This window comes from Nyctereutes procyonoides, unplaced genomic scaffold (assembly GCF_905146905.1).
Source record: "Nyctereutes procyonoides isolate TBG_1078 unplaced genomic scaffold, NYPRO_anot_genome, whole genome shotgun sequence".
In the NCBI taxonomy this organism is placed as follows: Eukaryota; Metazoa; Chordata; class Mammalia; order Carnivora; family Canidae; genus Nyctereutes; species Nyctereutes procyonoides.
Window position 1 is genome coordinate 64,187,456 of NW_026575146.1, and position 10,263 is coordinate 64,197,718.

At 46.5% G+C, this 10,263-nt stretch overlaps 1 protein-coding gene across 4 annotated transcripts in view; it reads left to right on the plus strand.

The window, feature by feature from the left end:
- LOC129499942 (F-box/WD repeat-containing protein 12-like) overlaps window positions 1-7,439 on the plus strand; it is a 33,332-nt gene extending 25,893 nt beyond the window's left edge. For all 4 annotated transcript variants that reach the window (XM_055310055.1, XM_055310057.1, XM_055310054.1 and 1 more), the window contains exons 6-10: window positions 905-1,063; window positions 1,547-1,757; window positions 2,945-3,123; window positions 3,208-3,335; window positions 6,892-7,439. In XM_055310055.1, the coding sequence (XP_055166030.1) occupies window positions 905-1,063; window positions 1,547-1,757; window positions 2,945-3,123; window positions 3,208-3,335; window positions 6,892-7,018 (804 nt within the window). In that variant the 3' untranslated portion in view covers window positions 7,019-7,439. The remainder of the gene's footprint in view (window positions 1-904; window positions 1,064-1,546; window positions 1,758-2,944; window positions 3,124-3,207; window positions 3,336-6,891) is intronic.
- The last annotated feature ends 2,824 nt before the right edge of the window (window positions 7,440-10,263 follow it).

Genomic DNA, 10,263 nt, shown 5'->3' on the forward strand with positions numbered 1-10,263 from the left:
TAAGATTCATGAAAATTGTGAGAAAACACTGTATTTTCTTTAACAAAGCACTGATACCAGGGGAATCCCTGGGTGGCTCAGGGGTTTAGTGCCTGCCTTTAGCCCAGGGCATGATCCTGGAGTCCCAGGATCAAGTCCCACATTGGGCTCCCTGCATGGAGCCTGCTTCCCCGTCTGCCTGTGTTTCTGCCTCTCTCTCTGTGTCTCTCATGAATAAATAAATAAAATATTTTTAAAAAGCACTGATTCCAGATTATATGAATCTAGTTGAAAAATAGTCAATTATTGGAAACAGTACAAATGGCCAATAATATGCAATTACTAACTGCTAATCAAGATAGTGACATTAAGATGAGGCTTTCACCTATTAGATGAGCAGACATTTTCAAAGACCAGCATTACAGTAAGTTAGATGAGGGTAAGTAGGTATGTTTTACACATGGCAAAGAAGATCTGTGCTTTTTTTGAAAAGTTTGTTTTCCTATTGAGTCTTCAGTATGACACTCTGACCCAATGAGGCAGGCTCTGGGGCTCTCTGAGAGGGCTGGCACGGTTCATAGAGCTTGTGTGCAGGAGTGCTCAGGGCTGCAGTGACAACATTTGTGAACAACTTAGATTTCCATCAGTGAGAGAAAGCAAAAAGTTGTGGGAAATGTCAGACAATAACTATTTCCAAGGAGCATTTGAAACTGAAAACAGCAAGGCTGTTTGCGGATGCCACTTCAGTAAAACAGATGGAGGGAGCCCTGGAGGAGCAGACGGTTTGCCCCCAAGGCACATGTGCTGTTCAAACACATTTGTTTCAGGCGTAAGGAGGTGGCATTGCCCCAGCAAGGAGGCAGTTGAGCAGTTGGCCTCTGCCCTTGGGGGAGGCCCTGTGCTGACCACAGCCCTTGCTGTGCAGGTGGCCTCTGCTGAGGGTGTCATGTATGCGCTGACCGTGCCCCAGCTGCAGCTCCTGTCCTGGACCAGCGTGTTTCCCAGCAGCCCCACCAGTCTCCTCTGCTCTCCTGACGGCCAGTGGGTGTTTGCCTCAACCCAGGACTCAGACCTCGGCCCAAAGGTCAGTGGTGGGCTGTGTCCTCTGCTCCAGAGGCTGGCTTTGTTCATGCAAGGTGCTGGGTTCTGTACCCAGGCTCGTGGATGTGTCTGGGGGGGTGGCTTCCAGGGCAGGACCAAGCTTGCCGGAAGCACTGGGACCTTCAGACAGGATGGTCCAGAGCCAGAGGAGTCACCTGGAACAGACTTCGAAGTGTGTAGGACAGGAATACAGAGCAAGACGCTGGAGGCAAAAGCCACGTCAGTGACGTACGCTGCCCAAAACCACCAGAGCCGTTGATGTGGTTGTCCTGTCACACCAACTGACCCGGGACTGGTGTGCCAGGTGTTTCCAGTGGGGCCAGACAGGCCCATCCGAGCTATGTGGAAAAGAGGGTGCACAAGTGACATGGGCAGCCCTGTGAGACTCTACAAGATCACCAGGTGTGGGTCTGTGGCCCTTCTGGGTGGTGGTCAGCACAGGGACCATGTGGCCATGTTTCCCCAGGTGTTCTACACTCAGTCCCTGCTGTGTGTGGTGGAGGATGAGCCTCCCGTCTCTACCACTCTACCCGTCTTGCTGACGTCCAGAGCCTGCTGGGCCCCTGATGAGACAGCCAGGCTGATGGTGATGCACAGAAACAGTGACAACATGCGGCTGGCCATCACCACCTACGAGCTGGGGACCAAGCAGTCCCGGAAAGGCGTGGACGCTGTGGGTAAGGGTCCCCGCAGCAGGCCAGTCACTGTTGCACTGTGGTGCTTCCAGCACAGAGTCCTCTGCTTTCCTTTGGGACACTTTTCTTCCCTCCCAACAAGTGTCTTGTTTGTGATTATTTGTACTGGCCGCATGGTTGAGTGCTTGCCGTGTGCCAGGTCCTCTGTGCGGCCCTGGGATCCAGACACCAACCACTGGCCAATACAGCCTCACCCCTCCTCAGTGTTTTGTCACAACTATGGCAAACACACTCTCCTTGGTGCTGAGTGTGCGGATGAGTAAAAGCCACACCATTTCTTTCCCAGGTTGCTCCCGGCCAGCAGGAAAATAAGACCTATAGTTATCTCTTTTTCTGCCTCTTTTGTCTCCCGGACTGCATGTCACTGTGACTGGCCTGCCCTGTGGCCCTTGGCATTTTTTCTTTTGTGTTACAGTCATATAATCATTTGGCTCTAAGTTTTACTCTGAGCTTCCTGGCAGCTGAGGAGAAAAGGGAAACAAGATGTGTATTATTATAATCCCTCGTTCAGTAGGAGCATGAATTCTTCAAAAGAGGTGATTTTTTTTTCCTGGTGCTAAACCATAAGGAAATGATCCAGTTAATTTTTCTAAACAAGGAATGCTATGCGGTATAAAAGACAGTATCTTCAGTAATAGTTCTTGGCAGATGTTATAAATGTTAGTTCTCAGGAGGCCACTTCTTTTTTTTTTTTTTAATTTTTATTTATTTATGATAGTCACAGAGGGAGAGAGAGAGAGAGGCGCAGAGACATAGGCAGAGGGAGAAGCAGGCTCCATGCACCGGGAGCCCGATGTGGGATTCGATCCTGGGTCTCCAGGATCGTGCCCTGGGCCAAAGGCAGGCGCCAAACCACTGCGCCACCCAGGGATCCCAGGAGGCCACTTCTTGCCCCTGTTGTAGATGGGGAAGGGCAGGGAGCCCATCCCCCAGAAGGTGTGTGCCAGATAGTGTCACTTCCATGTGCACCTTGCTGCGAATCTTTGTAGTCCCCTTACCTAGGGCACCATCATCAGTGCTGGAGAGCAGATGAAAGGGAGGCTTCCCGGGTACATGCAGGTGTGATCACAGAGGTGTCACCCTCTCGTTGTCATCTTAGATGAGGCATGTGTGCTCCACTGCCAGACACTATTGAGAGATGGCAATCTGTGTGTTTTTATTTGAAAAAGTACAACAGATTGCAAGTTTCCTCCTGCCAGACACCATGATGCCTCCTCACCTCATGAAGGGCCACGGCTCGCAGGTGGTCCTGCTGGTGTCTGGGTTGGAGCTGGTGCTCTTCACCATCCAGGGCTTGCAGCTGGCAGCCTTCCAGGACCACCAGAAGCCCATCACATCCATGTGGGTGGTGAGTGCCCGCCCGCCATGCACCTGCATCGCGGCCCCGCTCCCAGAGCCTGCGGCCCCGTCTCACTGGGCTTCTCATTTCAAGGACCAGAGCCGAGTTCTCACGGCTTCCTTCGACCTCTCTCTGCGAGTCTACATGTGGAATAAGGAAAATAAGTTTCCTGTCCTCAAGAGCTGCTATCACCTGCTTGGGGGCTCCCACAGATGGGCCAGGTAACTGCTCCCAGTTTCCTCCACTTTACCTGTGAAGTGACCTCACCTGACCCGCGAGCAGCATCTGGACAGGGGGTGTCTGGGACGATCCGGGAACCTGAGGCAAGTTGCCACTCAGATGCCATTTTCTCCTCTGCTTAAAAAAAAAATATGCTAAGCATCATCTGCATGACTTCCTCTAATGTACAGACCACCACCTGCAGGCGGTGCCACTCTTCCCAGATGAAGCAGAGGCTCTGAGATGCGGCTGTTTATGTACAGTCCCATGGGGAAGCACGGTGACCTCCAGGTGGGCAGCTCAGGCCTGCAGCCCCATTCTTGCCCCCACCCTAAGCTGCCATTTCCAAAACCAGTTACCAAACACAGGTGGTGGTGCGGTTGGTGCAGGTTAGATGGGAACAGTCCTAAGATTGCAGTTTTACTTTGGATTCTATAGTTAGTATCTTGAAATCACTTAGGTTTCTTCTTGCCAGATGGAGCTCTGCAAAATGGCCAGGGCATACAGGCCTTACCCTGCGGGGCCACTCACACTGAGATCACAGACAGCTGTCAGTGACTTGATGAGGTCTGAGTAGATTCAGCCTCCTGTGGCAGATGTTTTATTGTTTTCAGTGGAAAAATACCAAGCCCAAAACCAAATATTTAAAGAATTACAGATTTCTGTAACAAATCTATCTTATTTCTGAGTTTTAATCAGTTGTCATTTGAAGATAATTACTAAAGTAAATTCCTAATTAATACAGAAAAATTTCATTCCTTTTTATTTTTTTAATTTTTATTTTTTAATAAATTGATTTTTTTATTAGTGTTCAGTTTGCCAACATACAGAATAACACCCAGTGCTCATCCCATCAAGTGCCCCTCTCAGTGCCCGTCACCCATTCACCCCCACCCCCCGCCCTCCTCCCCTTCCACCACCCCTAGTTCGTTTCCCAGAGTTAGGAGTCTTTATGTTCTGTCTCCCTTTCTGATATTTCCCACACATTTCTTCTCCCTTTCATTCCTTTTTAGAAAGCTCAACTTTCTGATAAGATACAGATTCAACTTAAATCATAGGATAACTGACCCTGTAAGTAGATTCTAACAGCCTCTCTTAACTTCCTGAACAAAGCATAGTGGACAGTCTGATGCTCTCATTCTGAGAAGGACTTGCATCCATTGCTTCCTCACTTAGGATTCCTCCTTAAATTCCTCTGAAGTTTGAGGCCACGTTTGCATCTACACTGCTCTATTTTTGCTAGTTAACACCCCGGCACACTTGCCCCTTCGTTTACCTGCCCTTAGAGGCATGCTGAGTCTGTGTGACCAGAGGCTGGCCTTTGTGACAAGCCTCTCAGGCGGGAGAGGTCCTGCTTAGATGCCACAACCACTCAGACTGTCATGATGGCTTCCTCCTCTGAGGGACACACAGTGTAGATGCTTGTTTTCATGGTTGCTGGAAGATGGCCAGGTGGGGAGGTTGCCCAGGAGGGAATTGTGCTTCCATGTTGGCCTCAACCTTCCCCCCTCTTTTCTATATGTGTCTTTAAAGAATTAAAGAATTCTCCTTCACTGAAATGATCCCATTCTCAATGTGACAAATAAGTAACACTCTTAGAATTCTTTTAAGCAATGTGCTTTAATCAGGACCCCAGAATGGATCATGATGTTGAATTATGCCCCTTTCCTTTTTTTTTTCTTTTTAAGATCTTATTTATTTATTAATGAGAGACACAGAAAGAGAGGCAGAGACACAGGCAGAGGGAGAAGCAGGCTCCCTGTGGGGAGTCTGGTATGGGACTCGATTCCAGGACCCCCGGGATCACGACCTGAGCTGAACTGAGCCCCCCCCCCAGTCGTCCCAAATTATGCTCCTTTCCTAATTCAGAACAGATTCCTCCAGAAATCTGTAGTTTAGTGGTATTTTTTTTGTGTGGGGGGAGCTTCATTTGGCAACTATAAACCCAGCAATCTTGCTTCATGCTGTTCCCCATAGGTTTTTTTCTAGCACCTTTTTGAATGCTGCAAGATATAACCAGTGCTTTCTGAGAGCTTTTCAGTGTCATCCGTGAATACATAATACATAAATTAATTTGCTCAAGAAAATAGGGAAAAGGGGTCTGTTAAATATAAATTTACCAGCAACCTAGCTACATGTCCCCAGGGATCAAACGAAGAGAAATGTCCACACGAGGACATGTATGTGAATGTTCTTAGCAGCTTTATTCGACATAACCCCAGAGTGCCCATCAGCTGGTAAATGGATTCGCCCAGACAGGAATCTGACTGCACCATGACAGTATTTTTGTACACTCAGTGTGGGTGAGCCACAAAACATTGTGTTCCAAGAAGGAAGCCAGATGTGTGAGCCCACGTTGTGTGATTCCAATTACGTGACCCATCTAGGAAAGGCAAGTCTCTAGAAACAAGGGAAACCCTGGCTTCCTGCGGTTGGGTGTGGGTGGGGATTCACTGCAGATGGGCACAACAGATCCCCTGGAGTGATGGAAATCTAAATAGGTTGGTGCTGATGGTTGGACTGCTCTGCACATTTACCAGAAATCAGTTGAAGAAAGACTAAGGAATTCTCCAAAAAGAATGAGAAGGAAACATGCTAGTTCAACCTTCCTTGCCAGCAAACCGTGCGGACCACTGGCTGACTGGCATACCACCTGCTGCACACCTCGCCCCCGTGTAGGCTAGCAGCCCTGCAGGTTTCTGAGATCCTGGAGATGTCACCTTCCACTCTTGTTACTAATTTCTAAGTTAGTAGAACTTCAGTTGCTACTTAAACTCAGTGTGGAATTTATTCTAAGCTAGAAGGTAGTTCCTGAAAGCCAAAGTGGCAATATTTTAGAAGCAATCTATTGCACAAACCAGCTTCCACAGAAAACCACGAGGCCTGTGTGGTTTGGCTGGTTCAGTTCTCTCCACACCTGCTCACTCCTTGTCGTGCCTCAGAGCGGCATTGTCTATCTTGCTGGGCCAAGATAGCGTCATGGAAGGTGCTGGCCCCATCAGTTCCGCGCTGGTGTCTTTCACTAAGGCTGGTTGGAAGTTGGTGGGCTGATTCTCAGTTCTGGGAAAATGACTACCCTGCAGAGATTGGATTAGTTACCCATTCTCCTCTATCAGAAGTTTCTAGACTTGCTGGAATCGTGATTAAGGCAGCTACCATCAGGAGGGCCCACAGCTGACATGCCCACTCCAAAGCATGAGCATATTTGCTCATTGTTAGGAATGAACACCAATCTCAACATGGGTGGGGTGCTCGAGGGTGGAGAAGGTCCAGAGGTTGTGCTCCATCTTCGTGTAAAGGCTTTTTTTTTTTTTTTTTAAGATTTTTATTCATTCATGAGAGGTGCAGAGAGAGAGGCAGAGACACAGGCAGAGGGAGAAGCAGGCTGCATGCAGGGAGCCCGACGTGGGACTCGATCCCGGGTCTCCAGGATCACACCCTGGGCCAAAGGCAGGCGCCAAACCGCTGAGCCACCCAGGGATCCCCCATGTAAAAGCTTAACTACTTAAAAGTATGTCTTCCTCAAGTTAACATGCAGCCTGTCCCTTCCTTTCGCAGTGGATTCACCCATGTGGAAAGCAACAGTGTGAGCATTGTAGGTGTAGAAGCCAGAAGCATTGGGACGAGTATTCTGAGGTCATATTGCTTCAACGTGCAGCATGGTTCAGATGATTGCGTCAATTGAAGATAATCTCACTTTGGCGAAGAGCTTGTCTACATACAAACTAAATTATTTTATCAACATTGGGAAAGGAGCAAGCAATTCTCAAATGCCTCTTATGAGACAGGCACAGTGCTATGTGACTTTTTGATTTTCACAACAAGCCAATGAAGGACATATAGTGTTTCTGTTTGTTGGACAAGGAGCATGACCAGTAACAGTTACCCATTATTGACCTGTTGTTCAGCTGCCATGCCACCTGCCCACGCTTACTCAGTAAAGTGGGAGAAGAGTGGATTCAAGAAGGCCCATGTTCAAGGGTGCTGGGTTTGTACCTTGATTGTTTTTTTGTTCAGATATGTAATGAAGTAAGGAACTGTGTTTGTTTTCCTTTTCTGTTACGTGCATCAGACATTAATAAATGGTTGTATAACCATTGCATGACTGTAGGGGTACCATTCTGCATTTTGTGCAAGTGGCGTCCCTGGAGTTGGTCCACAGGGAAGCCCTGGCTGCTTTGGTAGGCATATCATTAGAGTTCTCAACTGCAAGCAACAGGAACAGAAAGCTAGCTAGGAATTTTCTGGAAGGAAATATAGCATTGCACTGGGTCAATAGGAAGGCTGGAGAAGCAGACACGGGACCACAGAAAGTGGGGCAGCAGGCAGCAACCAGGGCCTGTTCCAGCAAGATCGTGTCTGCTGTCATGTTCCCCTAGCACTCCCGTATGGCCGCCACTGCACACATGGCACTGACGCTGTCTGAAAACATGCCAGCTGCCCGGGAAAGTGGGACTTCAAGGCTCAGAACACCAGCATGTGTCTGATTTTCCAACTCGCCACAGGCGCACACCACCTGGGCCAGGATGAGAGAATCTCAGCCCTTTAGCTTCAATTGAGCATCTCCCAGTCAAGACTCACAGTGAAAAATTCTTTAAAAATAGGAAAAAATTGGGCAGCCCGGGTGGCTCAGCAGTTTAGTGCCTGCCTTCCGCAGAGGGTGTGATCCTGGAGACCTGGGATCGAGTCCCATGTCGGGCTCCCTGCATGGAGCCTGCTTCTCCCTCTGCCTGTGTCTCCTGTGAATAAATAAATAAAATCTTTAAGAAAAAAAAATAGGAAAAAATTATCGAGAAACAATGAAGATGAAAAGCTCTTTACTACAGTCTGTCCCTTTGTCCAGTACCAATACCTCCTTTTCCTGATATATATACTTCATACCCAACAGAGCACCTGTGCCCCATTTAGAAAAGCCCAGATGCAGTCATTTCCTCAAAAGGAGAAAATCTATATCCAACCCCCTTTTAAATCTAAGATAAGGGTTATTTGGGAATAACTTTAAGTTTACAGAAAAGTTGCAAACACTGCAGCAGATTCCACATACCTTTTGCCCAGCCTCCCCTGGTGTGAATATCTTACATAACGTAAGATATGTGGAAACCCAAGGTCTTTGTCATCTTGAAGTCAGAACTCTCTGCTAGTCCTATTACTGTTCTCTCTGGTACTCAGCAGTCCTGGTGCATCCTGCATATACAGCCTTGGGGGAAATGGAGAGGAGACGAGAAGTTAGCTGAAATAAACACATGTGACACAGCAAAAAGGAAATAGCTGTTTCGTTCAGAAGATGAAGGGAAAGTTCAGGTAAGTTGAGATACAGGCGCTTTTACTGAAGACACATGGAAAGAGGTTGGAGTGTTGGCAAAAGAGGCGAGGTCAGATAAGAGAATGGTGAGTGTATGGCCACCTGAGCGGTGTGGACGTGGGGAAGCAGTGCAGTCAGTGCGAAGGGAAAGCAGCAGCCAGGGCCTGGCGTGTGCTGGCTCTGGTTGCCCTGCCTGCGGACAGCTCCTTGGACCCCTGCTTTGGGTGTGGTGTGGGAGGCCTGGAGAGGGAGTCCTAACGGGAGCACAGGAAGCTCTTGCGGAAGGTGTGTGCTGAGTCTACAGACGGGCTCCTCACAGGAAAGCGAGGTCTGTGAGATGTGATGCCACTGCCTGGGGGAAACAGTGTGTGTCATGCTCTCTGGTCCTCTGAATCCAAGTTCTGAGGCTTTCCTCTCATGTGAGGACTGCTGCTGCTGGGGGAGCATGGGGGCCTTAACGGCACCTCTCATTCCTGCCAGCAGGCAGATTTGAGCCTTCCTCAGAGCCTCTATTACCCCACATGCAGCCCAAGATACTCTATTAAGTAGAGAAGTAGATAGAAAATATTGAAGAATTCCTAGTACTTGACCACAAGTGAAGTCTTAACAAATTCCAAAATATTAATTGCTAACTATAATAATTTTTTCAAAAGACAGTCACACCAAACATGCACACACCTCATTAAAATTCACTTTTAAATAACTAATAAGAGAAAATCTCAGCAGAAATTACTAAATTTTAAAATAAGAATAGAAGATATTTTCTTAACTGGATAAAGGGAATACAAAAGACTGCAAATGTGCTTAGTGACAGGTAATCAGAAACATTTCTGACATGAGAAGGTAAACTTGATATGGATCACCACCATAATTAATACTTTTGAAATTAAATTAAAAAAATAAAAATGAGTATGTGTGCTATAATTTCTAAACAGTACTATCTCCTTTAAAACCCTAAGAAAATCATTAGAAGTAGCAAATCATGATTGGTGAATAGGTTATCTACACACTGAAATCAGTGTAACAATTAGAAAATGTGATAGAAAAATTATCCCATTCATAATAACACCAGAAACTATAATATCTTGGAATCCAAAAAAAAAAAAAAACAAAATTTATGAAGAAAAAACACAACTTTTCTAAAGGAATAAAGAATAGAGATGGCCCATGTTCATAGAAGAATTGCTACTTTAAAGAGGCCATATATTGAAAATGGCTACCATTTTAAAAAGAGAATGTAGAAAGATGGTTATTGGTTGTATATGGAGCTATAAGAATACAAGAGTAGCCTTTTTCTGTTTTGTTTTTTTTTTTTTTTTTTTTTTTTTTTGCAGAAACAAAAGGGCAAAAGAAAGGATAGACTTGCCCTGTGAATTATAAAAACAAAATTAAACTTTATCATTGAGACAAGTAGCATCAGTGCGTGAATAGACAATAGATGAAACAGACCCATGTGTATTTGGAAATTTGGTTTATAAGTGACATTTGAAGTCAGAATGGAGAAATGATGCTTCAGGAAGTGATCTTGGAAGGACTGGCTGTAAAATCAGATTCCTTCCTCATACTGTGCACAAAAATAAGTTTTTTATGTATGAAGGATCTAAATAACTTTTTTTTTAATTGTGGAA